This window comes from Gopherus flavomarginatus, chromosome 19, assembly GCF_025201925.1.
Source record: "Gopherus flavomarginatus isolate rGopFla2 chromosome 19, rGopFla2.mat.asm, whole genome shotgun sequence".
Lineage (NCBI taxonomy): Eukaryota > Metazoa > Chordata > Testudines > Testudinidae > Gopherus > Gopherus flavomarginatus.
In genome coordinates this window covers 24,860,899-24,879,359 of record NC_066635.1, presented here as the reverse complement: position 1 = coordinate 24,879,359, position 18,461 = coordinate 24,860,899, and the positions used below count along the sequence as shown (strand labels likewise).

General features: G+C 45.7%; 1 protein-coding gene across 1 annotated transcript in view; it reads right to left on the bottom strand.

The window, feature by feature from the left end:
- Nucleotides 1-2,715: 2,715 nt before the first annotated feature.
- Nucleotides 2,716-18,461, bottom strand: part of RTN4RL1 (reticulon 4 receptor like 1) — a 76,493-nt gene continuing 60,747 nt past the window's right edge. Inside the window, exon 2 of the mRNA XM_050928746.1 lies at nt 2,716-6,193. Within this exon, the coding sequence (XP_050784703.1) occupies nt 4,830-6,193 (1,364 nt within the window). The 3' untranslated portion in view covers nt 2,716-4,829. The remainder of the gene's footprint in view (nt 6,194-18,461) is intronic.

Here is an 18,461-nt window from a genome sequence, read left to right as displayed (position 1 = left end):
TCTCTAAGCTAGTGTCAGAAAGCACACCACAGATTCAGAGATAGAGAGGTTAGGAATGACTGAACTCTGGAAGCAGAGAGTTCCTTGTGTTGGCTTAAGTGAGACTGAAGTGGTGCATAGGTCTTGAGTGGGCCCTCTTCAGGGGGTGGACATCTCTGTCAGATCAGGTCTAATTCTTTAGGACCAGAAAGTTGGACACAACAATTTTCATCTTAAACAAGAGCCCACACAGTGCATGAAGCAATTATTGGCCAAGAAGCCCCATATTAGCTGTGAGGGAAAAACTAGAAACTGTTTAATTTGATGTCAGCTTGGGATGATGAGGAGAAGGGTTTCTTTTGACTTTCTTCCTTGAGTACTTTGAATTCCTGCCTGGGAAGATGAGAGAAACAGAGGGTGTCATATGTTGTATGTTCAAAGCGCACATAAGTTCCCATGCTAATGATTATGACTAAAAGGTAAAATCATGAGAAGGAAGTAAAATTATTAGAAAATTGGCTCAAATTCAGAAAACAGCATGTGGATGGAAGTGGGACTCTGTAGCTGTGAATGAATTTCCAGAAGAGTAATCTAGGGTCTGTTCAGGGTTCGCTTGTCTGTGCAGAGGTTTTGGGTGAGAAAATCAAAGCTCAGATATTAAAGTTTGCTGAAGCGATCAAATAATGAGCAGTGAGGTAACCAGACTGGGACGGGTTTGGATCTTGCACGTGAGTAACACAGTGAATAGAAAGCGATGAAGATGGTAAACCAGACTGGGGAAGGAAAACACATTAAATGTTGCCCAAGGAAGGGATTTGGAGGTTTCAGTCCCACTGCCCGAAGTAGGCACGCTGCCTTCTGAGATCCAGCACCAAGAGGACTGAATGCTGATCCAGAGGAGCTTGCTATTGTACCCTGGGTGGGCTGGTGCTCAGTTCTACTCGTCGTTCCACCGGGGCAATATTCTTGCCCTGTTGAGGGGGCAGCAGCAGGGAGCAAGGTTATCTGTTATGAGTAAAGCTAGGGCTGTCCCAGGCCTGAGCAGCACAATCATCTGCTTGGAGCCCTGAGAAGACACTTATCTCAAGGACTGACCTGCTCCTCTCCCTCTCAACCACTGGGACCAAAAGGGTAGGGAACTTGAGCTTTTCCCCACCACCCCCCTGCATTCTTAGCTGGGGGCTGGAAGGCCTAGGTGGGGCCTGGTTGAATGAGTGAAGAGACTCATAGAGGGAGCATTACAATTTAGTCTGGCCTGTATAACACAGGTCACAGAATTTCACCTAGTAAGTCTGTGTCAGGCCTGCGACATCTGGCTGAGCCAGAGCAAACCTTTCAGAAAGAGACATCTCATCGTGATTTAAAGTCTCCAAGTAATGGAGAATTCACTATGTCCCTTGGTAAGTTGGTCCAATGTTTAATTACCTTCACTGTAAAAAAGGTATGCCTTACTTCTAGCCTCAGCTTGTCTGGCTTCAGCTTCCAGCTGTTGGGTCTTGTTGTGCCTTTGTTTGCTAGATTTAATAGCCCTCTGCTATGAGATGTAGTGGTTGTTCTTCAGGGGAAGAGGTGATGCTGAACTGATACAGAAGCCTTCACAATGTGTGAAGATGTCTGACAATGTGAAGACAGATACAAACTCTTAACATAGGCGAGGGGATGGAAATTGGGTGGGTGGGGAATTGTCTCAAAAGAGCAAACAAGGGGCTGTGGCAGAACTGTCTCACTCAAAGAGCAGAATTGGAATTGGGTAATGAGAGCAGACATCGAAGCAAGCATTATAAATGAGTTTACGCTCAAGCAGATGTGGCCATAGAGGAAGAGTTGGTACAGAGGCAGACAGTAATTAAGGGAGGGTGAGAGAATCCCACAAGCCATATTGGACCAAGTGTTTTTTTCCTGTCTAGTGACTTTTTTATGTCTTAGTTTTGTTTTTTGAACAGCCTCCTTGATTGCCAGGAGTCAGATCACTTGGTTGACAAAGGATGTAATACACAATGGAGTTGCCTTTTAGAGGCAACATGTACATCTTAGAGGAAAAGGATACTAAAAATACAAGTATGGTTTGGGGCCAGGCATAGTCTGTTCTAATATAATTAATCTCAGAATCCTTGGTGCCTGCTGCACCCAAATCATTTATAAATCATTAGCATCTCCTGTGCTGACATTTCTCTTCTATATTATAGCAGTTACATGGAGACTTAAAAAAAATTAATAAAGTGCTTCTCTTCTTCATTCTCCCACTGAGAGCTTTGATTTCCAGAGTATGAAACAAAATAACCAACATAACAACATTCTGAGACTTCTAAGGGACAGTGCCAGACACATTCAGCTGCTATTGGTTGTAGTGTGTAGGACGTGAGGGAGCCATTTCAGATCACAGATTATTTGTTTTGGCTGCATTGGACATCCCTTTAGTGGAGGTTTAGAGCCATCTAGACAGAAAAGTTAGGATAGGAGCTGGAACAGCGAGGACTAGATGAGTAATCCATTCTTCCCTCTTTCTGGGACTGTTCCTGTCATTACCCAGGAACTTTGTTCTGAAAAATACCTGCTCAAGCCCCCCCCCACTCCCTCTTTGAAAGGCATCCCAGCTCCTGTGCCTCTTCAAGTTTGTGAGGCAAGCAGGAGACTCTGCACTTGTTTCTTATTAAATCTCTAGATGCCTCATTTCAGGACTGAATGGTGAATCCTTGAAACTACATAGACATTTTTTGCTCCCAGAACAATTTGATTAAGGGGTTTCTCTTTCCAGTTCCAGGGACTTCTATGAACAACTCTATCCAACAGGGGCCTACTATATTTAATAGGAAGTTCTCACTGCTGACGTTTAAATAGCCCCCTTCCCACCCCCCCTGCACTGGCACCAAACATCTCAGGTGGAGGGCAGGCTGATCATAACAGGGTACCCTGCAGTAAGATGCCCCCAGAACGATAAATATGGAACATGAGTTATCCCTAGTAGGCTAATGATTTGGAGATCAGGAATTTTCCTGAGGTTTCCGTGAGTCAGCGCATCCTTGCACAACCAGTTGGTTACATGCTAGAAAAAGAGCTGTTTCCTTAGCACTGTTGTCTGGTTCCAAGCATCAGCTACAGGCCAGACATGTGTCACTGCAGCTGGAGTTTTGTTAGGAAATGAAAAACAGGCTTTGCTTGTCCAAGATAATTTTATTTCCCTCTTTTCATTAACTTCAGTGTTTTTCTTCTCGCATATCCACTCTGACAGGGAATTAATGTGTACTGTTTGTGTTACATCTAGACATCGTCTCTGGTCAATAACACCACCATCTCCACCATACAGCAGCCTGATCCAGAGCAGAATACATGACCCCCTTCCTCGGCACTCCAGCTTCAGGGTTGCTGCCAGTGGGTCAGGATAGAGGTTAGATGGGCAGTAGACCTGCTTCTTCTACCCCTCTCTTCCACAACTCCCTTTGTACGGCTGCCTTATACATTTTTTCTATCATGGATGAAAGTCCTGGGCACTCTGTTCCTTGCAGGTGCTTATCAGATTCCCAGTTAATCGTTTGCAGCCCCTTTCTGAGTCTCCCATGAGATCTTCCTTTTTAAGGAGCACCACTTCCCAGGCTGTCAGGACTATCTCTGGAGTCTCTGCACTACTCCACCACTTGAGTGAAAACCTTAGACCAGCTATAAAGGTCCTCACACGGCTAACACTGTTGGGAACTGCTTCTCACTCTTGCTAGAAACGTCTGCCCTGGCCTCATGATGCTGTCTAGGAGACAAAGCCCCATAGCTGTGTATGTTTGGTCTGAACACTTCTAATGCCTTTCTTCCTGGCATGTGACAGGTTAGAAATTAGGTCATAAGAGTGAGTTTTGGCTCTTCAGATATTGACTTTGTTACATTGCATACAAAAAATCCCCCAAAATCTAGTGCTCTAAATTGCTAAGAACATTGGTCCACTGTGGTTCCCCTGGCACACGCTGAGTCTGATGGATGGCTGCCCGGCATCTGTAGGCACTGCTGCCAGTTGTGTTCTAGAGAAAATCATATACTGTTCTTCTGCTATAAATTCAACAATACAATCCTTACATCTGAAGATATATTTCCATATAGTTTATAAACATTATAAGACATACATATGGATAATTGATGGGAAGGGAACCTGTGCATTTGTTTATTTTATATGTGAACACAGTTACAAAAAACACACCTTCTGTAGAATCTCATTTCGTTTAAGTTTTAATATCCACCTCTAATCAGTCTTTCCTTTGGTAGTTGGCTACTCTTAGCCTAGCAGGCAAGCCCTGTTTGCTATGTGCCTGAGATATACAGGGATTTGAGATTGTCTTCTAAGAGAATTCTGGCCAGCTTTGGCCTATGGGATTTGGAGCCAAAAGGGCTAAAATGTGGGAGAACCAATGTCCTTATTATACATTTCGTAAGTGTCTTTGCACACCTTTTCAGATAGATGGTGTAGGCTTAATTGGTGATCATTTTTACAGCAATTATGTTCCCTTCAGTAATCACAGGGTCTTTCAGAGCTCTCTCAAATTAACAGGGTTTCACATAGAGCACAGCTACTGTCCATGTTTGTCCAGTTGTTATTAATGAAGGCTTGGCTCCTTGTTCGTTATGTAGGCTTTTCTGTAGGTGCTCGGTTGGGGCTGTTTGTGACAATGCCTTTAATCCACTCCTGCTGTGCGCATTCTGTACAGTTCATGTTTATAATCCACTCGTCCATGTATGGAGACCATCAAAAGCCTAAACAACATTCTTTCCTTCACAAGGCCAAATCCTCCATGTGCGAAAAAAGAAGAAGAAAAGAAACTCTGGTCCTTTGTAGATTGGTGGCAGTACAGATACTATCAGTCACAGCCAGCTCAGCGTATTATGACCACTAAAACCATTATAAAAACTAGATGAGAGGCCCTGATCACCGAGCTCCCAGCTGCCTGCTGTACTCCACTGGGGGGTCTGATGGGTGTCCGCCGGGTGCACTTACCCTTCCGCTTGGGTGGTGCAGTTGGCATCATGCCAAAGTTGAATTTGTGCTGGTAGTCAGGCACGTAGTCCTGAGCCTCATGAATGCTTTTCCGTGGCCCCAGAGACACTGGCTTAGAGGTTCGGTTGCGGCTTTTGTGGCTGGTGCAGTTCTTGCTGGGCTTTCTGTAACCTGGACGTGAACCGGGAGGTGCTGCTGGTTGACTGCTGTGTAAACTGTGCTCGACCCCTCTCTCTTTACCCTTCTCCTTGGAGGAGTGGTGTGAGTGGTGGTCTTTGGAGGCTCCTCTGTCTGCTGTGGAGAAAGTGTGTGTTTTGATCTGATGGAGGGACTCAGACCCAGAACAGTTCCTGTAGTCCTCTGCTTTTAACACCTTTAAGTCCTTGCCATGCATCTGCTCAGGAGACTCGCAAATCACGCTGGAACATGAACCTCTGAATCTGCGCAACCAATCCCAGAGTGACCTGGACTTGCAGTCACAGCTCCAAGGGTTGCCATTCAGCCTGAGAAACTCCAGGGCTCCCAGGTGGGCGAGGCATTCCCCCTGGAGCTCAGAGAGGCTGTTATTGAACAGGAAAAGGGTGGTCAATCTTCGGAGATCGTGAAAAGCACGTCTGTGGACCCACTGGAGTTGATTTTGATGGATGAGTAACCTATCCAAGTTTATTAGTCCCCTAAATGTGTTCTGATGAAGGCTCCACAGCTTGTTTCCATGGAGAAAAAGATGGCTGAGGTTGACCAGGTCAACAAAAATATCATCCTGAAGGAACTCTATGTGGTTATCTTGAAGATAAAGATATTGTAGATTGTGGAGGCCACCAAATATCCCACTGGGTAAAGAGCTCAACCCACATTTGTACAGGTACAAGGCATGGAGCTTCACCAGCCCTTGGAAAGTCTCAGCTGCTAAAGCCCTTAAATAGCGATTATCCCCCAAATCCAGCTCTTCTAGATTAACAAACTCATCAAAGGTGTCTGGGTCTATGAAGGTGATGTTATTGGAATAGATCCACAAGGTGACCATGGATGGACTAAAGTGACCTCGCAGAAGCAATGTGATCTGGTTGTTCTGGAGGAAAATCCTCTCGCTGTTTTCTGGTATCCCCTCTGGAATTGATGCAAAGTTGTGGGCTTGGCAGCTGACAGTCATAGGTGATGGGTAACATACACAGTCAATAGGGCAGCATGCAGTGAAGTGAATCTCAAGTCCCAACAGCATCAGAAGCAGCTCCACATAACCCCCTGTTCAAAAAAGGGAGAAAACAAGGTCAGTTGAATTATGATGTCTTGTAAATCATTCAAAACCTCCTGCCTAGTAATTATAGCTGTGAGGATTATTCCTAGTGAAAAATGTATCCAATTAACTCAACCACTTTTTCTGTCCATAAATTATCCACAAACAGATTGTGATGAGTAGATTAGTTACTTGTAGTTGTCCAAACTTATTTCAGCCTATGGGGTGTTTGCCAACTGTTTGCTTTGATTATTCCCTGGTTGTTGTTTGTGGTGTATGAATGGCCACCTTAATCACATGGTGTTGTGGCTGCCCTCTGATTAGTCAACTGAAACTGGATAAATAGGGTAAACGCTTGCAGTGCAAAGAGCAAGTTCCTTGCTTGGTGTCAAAACCAGGGCTGGCTCCAGCTTTTTTGCCACCCCGGCGGCGAAGAAAAAAAGAAAAATCCGATTGAGCTGCTGCTGAAGTGCCACCGAAGAGGAAGAGAGGGTGAGAAGGACCCGCCGCCGAATTGCCATGGAAGGTCCGGATGTGCCACCCCAATGACGGACGGAGTGCCGCCCCTTTTTGTTGGCCACCTCAGGCACCCGCTTCCTTCGCTGGTGCCTGGAGCCGGCCCTGGTCAAAACACACTGTTCACCTGAAGAGCAGTCATTCAAAATGTTCATATGCTTAAAGCCCTCTTGTAAGTTTGTGGCAAAGCAAACAGAAAGGGTAGCAGGTGTGACAAAAGTGCTCACGAATAACAGTTCACCCTTCACCCAGCTCTTCCAGCCCTAATGAGAGACAGTGTTTGAGCCCCCATCACTTATGCCAAGGGGAATGAGGGATTTCCCCAGCTCAGGCTGCTTTGCACACATGAGGCATCTGATTTACAGAAGCACTGAGTGTTTGCATCTCCCACTGATTCAGCTGGAATTTGGGTGCTCAGCACCTTTGGAAATAAGCCCTAAATCTCTAGAAAGGAAAGGACACTCTAATTAGAATAGTCCTTCTTTTACTGAGTTGTAACACTCAAGGTCTTTTAAACAGCAACACACAGATTTAAAGAACAAAAGACTCACAGGAAATATGATTTTATCAGCAGTCAGCGGAGAAGATGCTGAGTTGAAAACTAAATTTGGAAGTGGGTGCTCAAACATATTTAAATAGATCTCCTGTGGTGTAACATATTACAACTTCTGCTACCACACAAAGTACTTCTGATCAGGGCTTTATTACAGCAGAGAATAAAGGACCCCCCCACCCCCCCCAAAAAAAAAAAGGAGCAGTAACTATCATTCCCTGTGGTCAGCCTTTGTATTGCCAGCCTCACCCTCCTGTGCGTTTCCTTCTCTCGCTCCTATCTTCCTGCTTTCTTTCAGGCCATTGCCTCTCAGACTCACTTGCACCAGGCTTTCATTTCTCATTCAAATTCCACTTCTTCTGTTACATCCACAAATGCTCACCCATGTCTAATGCATTCTGCACTGGACATAACAGAAAACAGGCATCGGATCAGAGTAACATACATCTGCAAGTGCCACCTGTCAGTCAAACCCGGGCATATCAAATGGATTACAATATTCCTAAAAAGACTGCAAAGAGGAGTTCCCCAGTATTGGTGCCAGGCTATCACAAGACATCCTGGGTCATTCTGGGCCAGCTGGGATTTTATGATCCCCTTTTCCGTGACTCAGAGATGAATCTAGAGTTCAGTATTTAGACCACATGTCAGGAAGAGAGTAGAAACTTCCTTGTTTTTGATTCTGTTCCTTTAAAAGTGTAATTCTGCAGTTGGCTTCTCATGTAGTGTAGTGTGAGATATCACTACATAGCTAATTGTGAGTCCTGTCCATCTGGTTGCATTCTTTGAATGCAAAGTTGTCATCTTTTTAGAATGATTGCACCACAAAGACTGTCAATAAATTACCAGCAAAGGGCACTTATATCTGAAAGTACTGTTAATAAAAATTAGTGTGCCTTAAAGTAGCTTGGCCAAACAGTCAGATTCCTGTTTAATGAGGGTAGCAGAACTTCTGTCAAGTCATGCCCTTCAAAAGTTACAGGTTTGCATTTGCAGATGTGGGTGGTTTTCCATTTTTGCACCAGTGCTAGAGAAGGGCCTTGTGTCAGGAATACCTAATACATAAAAATGTTATGATTATTGATGTTTGTTATTAGAAGCATTTTTTAAGTCACTAACATGACATCTGGCTTTGGTCTTATGTAGGTTTGATTTCAAGAGGGAGAGGATTGTAGCCCCTGTAGACCTACTCATTGTAAGTCTCCTCACGCTGACCATGACCTCTTGGTTCCTTGATGGGCAAGGACCACTATCTCTACAATCAGCAGTGGCAGCTGTGGCCTCAAAAACACTGATACCCAAAAGTGCCAGTCACCAAGTCCTTCCCATTCCCAACTATGAACATGTAAGAAAAACACCACTTTGCATCCATGGATCAAAAAGCACTTTACACGAGTGTGTCAATATCATTAATCCCATTTTACAGTTAGGGAAGCTAAAGTACAGAGATTGATACTTGTTAGCAGAATCTCCCCAGGCACTGATCACTGGGATGTTCTCTCTTTACATGAAGCCTGTTATCACAAATGCCTAAACAGAAGGGTTTGAATCAATAAACCATCTCCCACTTCTGAGCAGCATAGAAGCAGTGTGTGCAATGCCCACCACCAACAGTTTAACATACTGTTCCATGGCATGTTCGTCACCATGATAACAGGGCAGCTGATGAGAATGTGTAGGCTGGTAGAAGTCTTATGATTTGGGTGATTTACATGTACATGGTGCTAATGACACAGGCCACACAGTGACGATGAACACATTGGGCCTGCTTCTTCCCTGCTCTGCACAGAGCAGGTGTGAAACACCACTAATGCCACACTCACTCTGCACAGGGTGAATGACTGCACAAGCCGCAAGGCATGGGAGAATCAGGCCCCTCCTTGGAATCAACAAACACATGAATTCATGTTGTCTGACATTACTATCTGAATGCGAAATTTGTGTCTCAGGCTAAAATGGAAGGTGGTTATGATACAGATTATTGTTGATGTGTTTCCAGTTCAGCTTCCCAGGAATACAGTGGTGAAATTGCCACAGCGAGGAGTTTGTTCTGTTATCCAGGCTGAAGGGAATTGTGTGAGGTTGGCAATGGACACAGTATAAATGCCAACATAAATGGATATTTTGGGTGAGGGGATTGGTAAAGCAGAAGAAACTAGGCAACTCTCTAGTGACCCCACACAATACTCTAGCCAAGGATGTGAGTAACTTCTGCCCATAAAATTTGCTGATTATCTACCACTTTGAATGTTATGTTGAGGGATAGTCTCAGTTTTGGTCAGTTTGCGGGTTCTCTCTCATATACAAATCCAGAGGTGTGGATGGCCCAATACCACTGTAGCTGAAATTTAGAACAGAAGCCACTGTTAGGCCCTTAGTCTTATCAATACTGCCAGACTAGGGTGACCTGCAGGATGACTCTGTTTGTATCATGTAATCCTGAGCGTTTTAGCCCTCTTGAGTTTGCAGGGGCACAGCTCACCAAAACTGAGCCGCCAGCCTTCCAAGAGCTTCCGTTTGGAAACCAGGAGTCCTTGCTGGGAACTGTGGGCCCAGCCTGCTGTCCTCATTAGAGAGCCAGAAATTGATTAATGTGTTGAAAAATATTCTGTTATCTCCAGCGCAGTGTTTAGTTTCATGCAGCCAAGGCTGGAGGCAGATGGAGTGTCATTGGTACATGTGTCAGAACTGACCAGGGAGGGAGAGTTTCAAAAGCTGAACAGAAAAATGCTGGTGGGAGCCTTTTAATTAATTGCTTTAAGATGCAGCACTGTTGACACTGGTAAAGATGCCAAGGATCCTGTTAGCGCTTCACACTCCTGTTATTACACATGGGTAAGGCATTGTTTCCTCCTCACCCTCCCTTCATGGGGCCATTCTGCATTCACTTGGTTTTCACTGTGTTCTTACTGACTGGAGTGAATTCACTGGGCTGGCCGAATTATTTCCCATGTAGCATCTTTCTGATTAGGTATTAATTAGGCATTAGTTAATACCTGCTTGAAATAATTTATCTTTAGATGTGTCCAGCTTGCAGTGTTACTTATATCAGCATTATACTCATTATTAGACTAACATCATTATAAATGTTCTTCATTACCTGCTAGTTTCCAACATATCAGCCTTGTTATTGGAAGTGAAAATCACTCCTCCTGAATGCATTATTAATGAATAAGGACTATCTTTATGCAGCACTGGATTATTGTTAGTCATTATTATATGGTTAGTGTTACCTTAACCAGTGCTGGAGCTGAAGTGCTCAGGAGGATTTGGGTTCAGGGGACAGAGTCTGTGCACTTATCCAGACAAAATAGATCTTTTCCTTCCTGTCCATTTTAGGGCAGATTGTCCGTGTGGTGGCATCAGCATGGAGCTAGAGGAGAGGCTGCATAGGGAAGAGGGAAAATTCCCCCACCTCGACCCGAGGCCACCCCCACCTTTGCTATAGGTTCTCCTCTGGGCTAAATGTCCAGAATCTGGATCTGGGACTGGTGAATCTAGGTGTACACCTTTCATCGGCAGGAGGGCCAATGCTTAGGACTCAAATGGGTGGAAGAGTGCTAATATGGATCAACGGCCATCAAGCCCCAGGTGCCTGGTGGAGGACCTCCTTGGACAATGGCAGGAGCCACATTGCCAAGTTAGCAGGCACTGCGGGACAGATGCAGCACCCTTCAACCATCGAGCTTCAGCTCTCCATTGGGTAAAGATTGTGGTGTCCCAGAGCGTGCATCCTGCTACTACACACCACGGGTTGCATGTCAAACTATTCTGCGTGGACAATCTAGGGCTGCAGGGATCAGTGTGTCCCCCTGTGCTAGGGGGCTTTGTAGGGATCAGGTCTGCCTGCAGCAGGCCCTGGATACCCTTTGTGCTTGGGGTTGCTGTAGAAGGTAGGGGGAGCCAGTGCTGCACCAGGGCAGTGGGGGCTCCTCTGCCAAGGTTTCCTTGCACATAAAGTAGGATATTTTAACTCTTATTTCAAGAGATGGGTAGCAATATATTGATTTGGGAATGTGAATTACTGTTGTTGGCCTGTCTCATGAATATAACCAAATCCTGACACTGAGTTTAGGGAAAAAGTTATTTATGCTAGAAGAATGAAGGCCATTCTCCCCTGACATGCAGTGTAGTTGTAGCTGTGTTGGCTATTAGAGAGACAAGGTGAGGTAATCTCCTCCTCTTCAGCTTGGTGCAAACTCAAAAGCTGGTCTCTTACCAACAGACATTGGGCCAATAGAAGATATGACCTCTCTCCATGCCTGTTCTGCTCGACTCCCATTTTGATTTTTATGGCTGTAAAACCCCATGTAGAGCTACTTCATAATGTAAATAATATTTAATCAGAGCAGGATACAAGTGGGGGCAAAGCACCTGGCCCCTGTTCACCATCAAAGTTATCAAGCAGGTAGAAGCTTGGTCCTCACTCACTCCCGAGGCCAAATTCACCCCTGGCGCAACGCCACAAACTGCCTGTAATGGAAATGCCCCAATGACACCCTGTCTCTATCAAGCTAAGTTTTCTGCATCAAGCCCATGTGAGACGGAGGCACAAGGACAAGGCTAAAAACCCTGGGGGGCATTTACTTTGAGCATTGGGAACTAACTCAGAATGGCACATTTGCACAGGGATAGATGGAAGTTGCTTTTTAGCAGGAAAAAACCATCTGTTACAGACTGTTACAATTCCATGTGCTATCTGAGAGGCAGCAAAGGGCAGCCTGAGCAGCAGTGGTGCCTTGTCTTTGGGAACAAGGAGTTACATTTCAGATCAGAGGTAGGATGTTTCAGCAAGTCAGTATCTCAGAGCTGGGACCTATCTGTCCCAGTGGACCTATCTGTGCTGTGGGAGAAAACAAACAAACCTCTGCTACATCAGGACACACACTACATTTCCCAGCAACCACTCCTTTATGTTTGGCCTCTACAGAGCAGCAACAGGTGCCTCTTTGGGATGAGGGCAAAGGAACAGCCTTGCACCACACAACCCCCATTGCTCAAGGGGTGGGAGGCCTGAAGCTGCTGCTGGAAGGCCAGCAGCCTCTACTCATTCACTCCCTGCAGCCATCTGTTTTCAGTGCCTGGATGCTGGAGCCAGTTCTGGGAGCGTGTGCTCTCTGGGTGGTGAGCCTGCTGCCGCTGCGATTCAGTCAGGGAGTGCCAGCCACCTTCATCATTTCCTGCAAATGGTGTCATAAATAACTGACAGCTCCCAGCTGTTTAGAATTATGGTTTCTGATAGAGTGACAGCTGCTTCCAATCCTCCAGTAATCACTCCGGCAGTTCTGGAACATTTCAGGAACATAAAAATCATTGGAGATAATTTTGTTTTTGCCTAATTTGGTAAGGCAAGCTGTGATTTAATAGCTATTATGACCTCGAAGGTAGATGACGAGCTGGAAGGCTAGTGTCTCCACACAGCTTTGGGGGCGGGGTTCCAGAGGGACCGTCAAAGTTATTCTGGGCGAAGGAGGGACAGGAGGAAACTCTTTTTACCAATTGCTCAAAACTGCATGTTTCAGCACTGTTCTAACTCAGGTCCCTTGTCCATTCACAAGTGAGAATTCTCTTCCCAGAGGCAATAGCCCACAAGGGGATGCAGAAGGAATGTCACTGTGGAAAACTTTGAGAAGAAATGGTATAAATCAATACATGTGGTCAGGAGTCAGGAGAAAACTGGGGTCATGACAACAGTTGTAGCCTAGTAACTTCCAGGATCCCTCAGCAACACCCCATTCCATTCTGGTGACACCTGCGAGTTTCCCTTCAGTGAGCTCTGATGCTGCTTCAGTAACAATTAAATATATGAGAATAAAAAATACAACTCCCAGATGTAACAAGCACAAGAGTGAATTGGTTCATAGGATCATTATTGCCTCTCTGCATACAAACATGCTTCCTCCTTCTTTAGCGTTGCCTTCTGCCCTCCCACCCCACTGAGTTCATCTGGCTCTAAATTAAATGCCTCCCATTCTGTGTTCCTGTAAGACTGCAGCAGTCTCTTATGCACCAAGAGTTCCTGAGCCTGTTTATTTTCTTGCTTGCTTGCAGCAGTGCCATGAATGCTTCTCCCTGCTGTAAGTGACAACAGCTAAGCCTTCCGGGGTGCATTACCATTAGTCCAGGCTTGCAGTAAATGAAAAAGAAGCAGGTTCAGGAGCTCTGAGGACATTAGTGGTGGTTCTGGCAGGAGGCACCAACAGGAAAGAAACTCTATTGGCCAGCAGGAGAGAAATTGACTTTTCTCGTGGGTATTGGGTAGCTCAGGCTATATTGGGTAGATACCCCCACCGCCTATGTGTTACCTTTGGCAATAGCCTGCTTGGAGTTAACCTGAAGGTAAAACCCTTTCCTCTGCAAATCTTAATGTGAACAGACTCCTGTGGTCAGGAGTATGCCTGGGACATGTCATCTAGGCACAAGTTCCAGGGTCCCCCTGCATATGGGGTGGAGGAAGCATTTACCCTACTCTCCCCTTCTCAAGGTCAAACCCAAGGTCAGTGGGAAGTTTTTGGAACTTGTACATTTCCTCTTATTGCAGTTTTAAACCAGAGGCCTATAAATTTCTTAGTGTAATAATGCAAAAATCAATAGCTCTCTTTGGAACAATAGCTTTATCTTTCATTTCAGCAGGGCCCAGTGCCTCCCCACAGACTCCGTCCCTCTGAATCAGACAAATTACTAACATGGGAGAGTGTGTGGGCTGCTTCCCCTCACCACATGTGGGGGCTTCTTAGTGATATGGGACTTATTTATTTATTCCCAGTGCTGTAAAATTCCAGGACAGTATAGGACAGGTTCCTCTGAAAGGAGCTGTCTTATGCTCATTCTCTTCTCTGACATTCAACCCAAACACGAACCCTTCAGGCCTTTCGTACCAGCAAAGGGGCTCCTAATAGCTCAGGGATCCGAGAGTCTCCACTCTCTGAACAGCCCAGGTTGCATGTTACTGTGCCCCTCCGAGTAGCTTAGAGGAGTCGAGGGGAGGCTGGGCTGCACATTTAGTGCCCACGGAAATGCCTTTTTGCCCTCCCAGTTCAAACGTCCTGAACACCAGTCTGATAGTTTCCAAATGAAATAGAAGTTCTGTATTTGTATTGCAGTAACACCTAGAGACCAGAGCTCCACTGTGCTAGACGCGTACAAACAAATAACAAGGGGGTGGTCCCTGCCCCAGTAGAGACAGGAGCTGGCTATGACAAACGGACACAGGGGCACAAGTTATCGGTGAGGCAATTTCAATCAGTGTCATAAGCCTGTCACAGCACAAGTGTAGCTGCAGCTCTTTCCTGAAAGCTTTCAGTGCCACTGTACTCTCAGTCCAGCCGAAATAAAACGTAGCCTCCTCGGCGTACATAGCTAAAGCCCTTTGAGCAAAGACACTACTGGGAGGAAGCTCGTACACTTGCGCCCTTCTGGGCACCTCAAGGCCACTGCTGGGAGAAGGCTCACAGCTGTCATTCTGCTGGACGTTGTCAAGTTGCTAACACAAAGAGCCCGCTGCCTCTGGGCACATGGACACACAGAACAAAACATGCATTTCTGGAGGTGGTGGCACAAGTGTACCTGGTATGTAAATTAAAGTCCAGTGTGCCTGGCACTGATTCTCCGCATCTGGCACACTGGACAGGAAGGTCTGGTCTCACTCACTTGTTTATTTTCCATTGTTTGCCATCACACTGGCTTGAAATATGCATTGAAAGGCAGGATTGTCTTTCACATCTTCCTGGATGTGTGATCCTCAGAAACAAGTTAGCACCAATTCACTTCTATACAGAGTGCAGCCATCAGGGAATCGCTCCCAAATTCACAGCGAAAGAAAGCAATCATGCTTCCAGCACACTAATCCACTTCACGAGCAGCTCCCGACCCCTCACCTCACGCGGGGGCTCCATTAGGAATGACAAACTGCATTGAAAAATAATAAATAACTACAGGAATTGACAAGGTGGCTGGAGGTCCAAAGGATATGTACCCGAATGTGGAACTCCCTGTTTAATTAGCGCTCCTCTCTCTCCATGTGGCTCTAGCTCTCTCTCACTCACTCTCTGTTCAAGCTAAAGTAAATAGAAAAAAATAAACCTAGTGACAGTAGCGGCTTTGGGATTGGAAATTCAGATACGGAAACTTGTTTAATTTAAATACATGCATCAGTACTAATGTAAGCAGAGAATGGATGGAACGCAGGCTGTTTTTTCTTCATCTAATCTGCTCTCTTCATTTAACCCCATTTTGGAATACACCTTCTGCTACAAGGGTGCGCGTGTGAGAACAGAGAAACTGCTTCAGCCGATGCTGAGTACAGATAGTGCCTGGCCAGCTGGTTGGGTGAAGAATGGAACTGGGAGGCAGATCTCCACCTCTGCCTCTGCTCGCTCCAGTGAACACCTTCCTCTGGAAGAGCTGCAGGGGAGCTCACTGCAGCTCTGAGTGACTCATCCCATCATGGGTGTAGGGAGATGAAGGCCTGCCTTGTCAAATGCTGTTTGGACTCTCTTGGAACAAAACCACAGTGGAGGGATATGCAGGGTGTTTGGGGTTATGGACAGGCAGATCATTCTACCCTGCCCTGACTGCAATCCTGTGTGCTGGGGGGGACAAAGCTGCTTCCCCATCACTTGCCCCACTGTCTCTGGTGAGGATGGCATTACCAAGAGAATGCCCTGGGTCCTTCCCGCATGCTGCCCTTGCCTCCATCTCCCTCTCCTTCAGGGTTAGGATTCCATAGAAGAGCAGAGAAGTAGCTAGAAGGGAGGTGGTGAGCAATGCAGGGACCCATGAGACTCAGACTGAGCTTGGTGACACCAGCGTGAGTTGCAACCTGCTTTCAACCAGTTAAAGTTCTTGATTCTTAGTGACTGGAGAGTCAAAGCAGAAGCCAGTCCACAACTGGGACAGGATCCAACTAGCAGATTGAACCATAATTCAAATATGCTTCTCAACCTCCTAAATTAAGAAGCTTTGTAAAGTGCAGAGAGCAGCTAAGAAGGTTTTCCTTAATGGCATGAGGGAGGGATGCATTCAGAGATATGGTCAACAGGAGACAATTGCAGCTTTGAGAGAAAACAAACATTCTTTACTAAGCTACTTCTAGGCTTTTGGCAGGTCTGAGTTAGTCTTTACCTGAGCACAGCTGCGTAAGAGGAATTGACAACAAATGTATTGTCTTTCTCCAGCTAGCACCTGCTGTGCAGAGCTGCCCAAATGCTGTGCAGACTCTCATGACACTTCACACACCCCCGGGAGGGGGAAATATTATCACCCCCATTTTACAGACAGGCGAAACTGAGGCATAGCAGACATGTGACTCACCTAAAGTCAAACAGTGAGTCTGTGGTAGAACCAAAAATAGAACCCAGGAGTCCAGACTCTGTCTACAGCTCTAAGCATGAGCATACAAACCAGTGTTTAAGATGGTGACCTCCCAGCAGCTGGTGTTTGGGAGTCTTGGGCCATCAGTGCTGGGAGGGCTGAGGTGGCCCAGTGTGTTCTGCCTTATGAGGAGACAGTGTCCCAGTGTTTATAGCCCAGCTAGCCAGCCGAGGCAGAAGAGATGGGCCTCAGGAGGACCCGTGTACAGCCCTCAGCAGAAGAAAGTTCATCGCAACGCTAGGTTGAGAATGAAGTAAAGGGAAATGGCTGAGGATGGGGAGATCCTCAGGCCTTCAAGAGGAGGCTTGAAATTATGATCCCCCTGCATGGGAGAGAAATATACTAAGAAGACAAGTGTCATTGATCATCTGGATCATCTATGTCTCATGGTGAAATCATCAGATACTTTGATTCTCTTTTGTCCTGAAGTGACAAGCTCTTCTTCGCTATTCACAGAAATGTAAAGAATTCGTTCATAATAGCAATAATGATTTTTTTTCTTTATAACGCAACCATCCACCAAAGGCTCCCAGGCACTTCGCAGTAAACAGTCACAGATGAAATGACAAAAATCATCCAAGATTAACACACATCAGATCAATATCAGGCACTGAATAAGCTAAGCTGTGGAGAAAGTAGAGATTCCCCAACTCATTTCTTGGACCAGACACTAGCTGGGGACTCCCAAATTTGTTCTGTTTGGTCAGAAACATTTTCAGAGTGGAGGAAAGCATAAGGTCTGAGAGCAAAGCTCCAGTCTCCTGTGTGCAGGAGTCGCATACACTTCTGTGCTCCTTGCAGTATGAGCCATAGGTATTGCCATCATAGTCTGAGTGGACCACCGATTCTAGTATTCCACCTCAGACTGGCAAATGCTTCAGAAAAGTGAACAAGTGTGGGATAACCTGCCCCCAAGTGAAGATTTTCCTAGTCCCATCTGTTAGTGAGTGACTCATGCTCTGAAGCAGGAGGGTTTTAGTCCTTATACAAGGGTTTTTAGCCTATCTAATGCAATTAATAATGAGAGCATTATCTCTATAAATGTCTGATCCTGCAAAGGTCCTGACCTCAACAGTGTCTTGTGTCAGGGAGTTCCACAGGCTAATTATATGCTGGGTAAATTCTGTATTTGTTTTTTCTGCCTTTCAGTTTTATTAAATATTCTTGTGTTAGTATGATGAGAAGGCAAATAGGAGTGTACAGTCTACCTTCTACACCATTCAGCAGTGTCCAGCTCTGTCTACAATGGGGATGAAGGAGAGTGGTGTGTTGGGCATCAAAGCATCAATCCTGGTTACATCTTCCTTCCTCAGAAAGAGCTTGTGTCGTTTAGAGAAAATCTGTCAAGCTGTTAGCTCAGTCTGGAATCCCCAGTCTCTTTCTCATCCAGGCCCTGAATGGATGGCACATTCCCCTCCCCCTCTTTGGTCTCCTTTGAATGCTAGTGTATGATGCCATAACAGAGTGTGAAACATGAGTCCATCTGGTTAATGAGAAGGAGCCAGCCCAGCACTGTACTGCAGTTAGCAAATCCCACGGCAGAGAAGGGACAGTCTCAGCCATCAGCAGAAGACCAGGCTGCAGCAGACGTATTTGTTCACTCAGAGAATGTTGTGTTAGAACTGTGAATATAGTGAGACGACTCCTGAGCCTGACATGCGCTTGGGAGAAGGTGACAAAGTGTCCATCTGCATTGATATAGCACTTATCAACACAGAATATAAGCACATGTATGAGACCTCTGTTTATATTGCACTCAACTTGGAAGCAAAAGGAAGCCTCAGAAAAGTGTCATGTTACAAAGCAAAGGGATGCTAACAGCTGTCCCCTGTGCT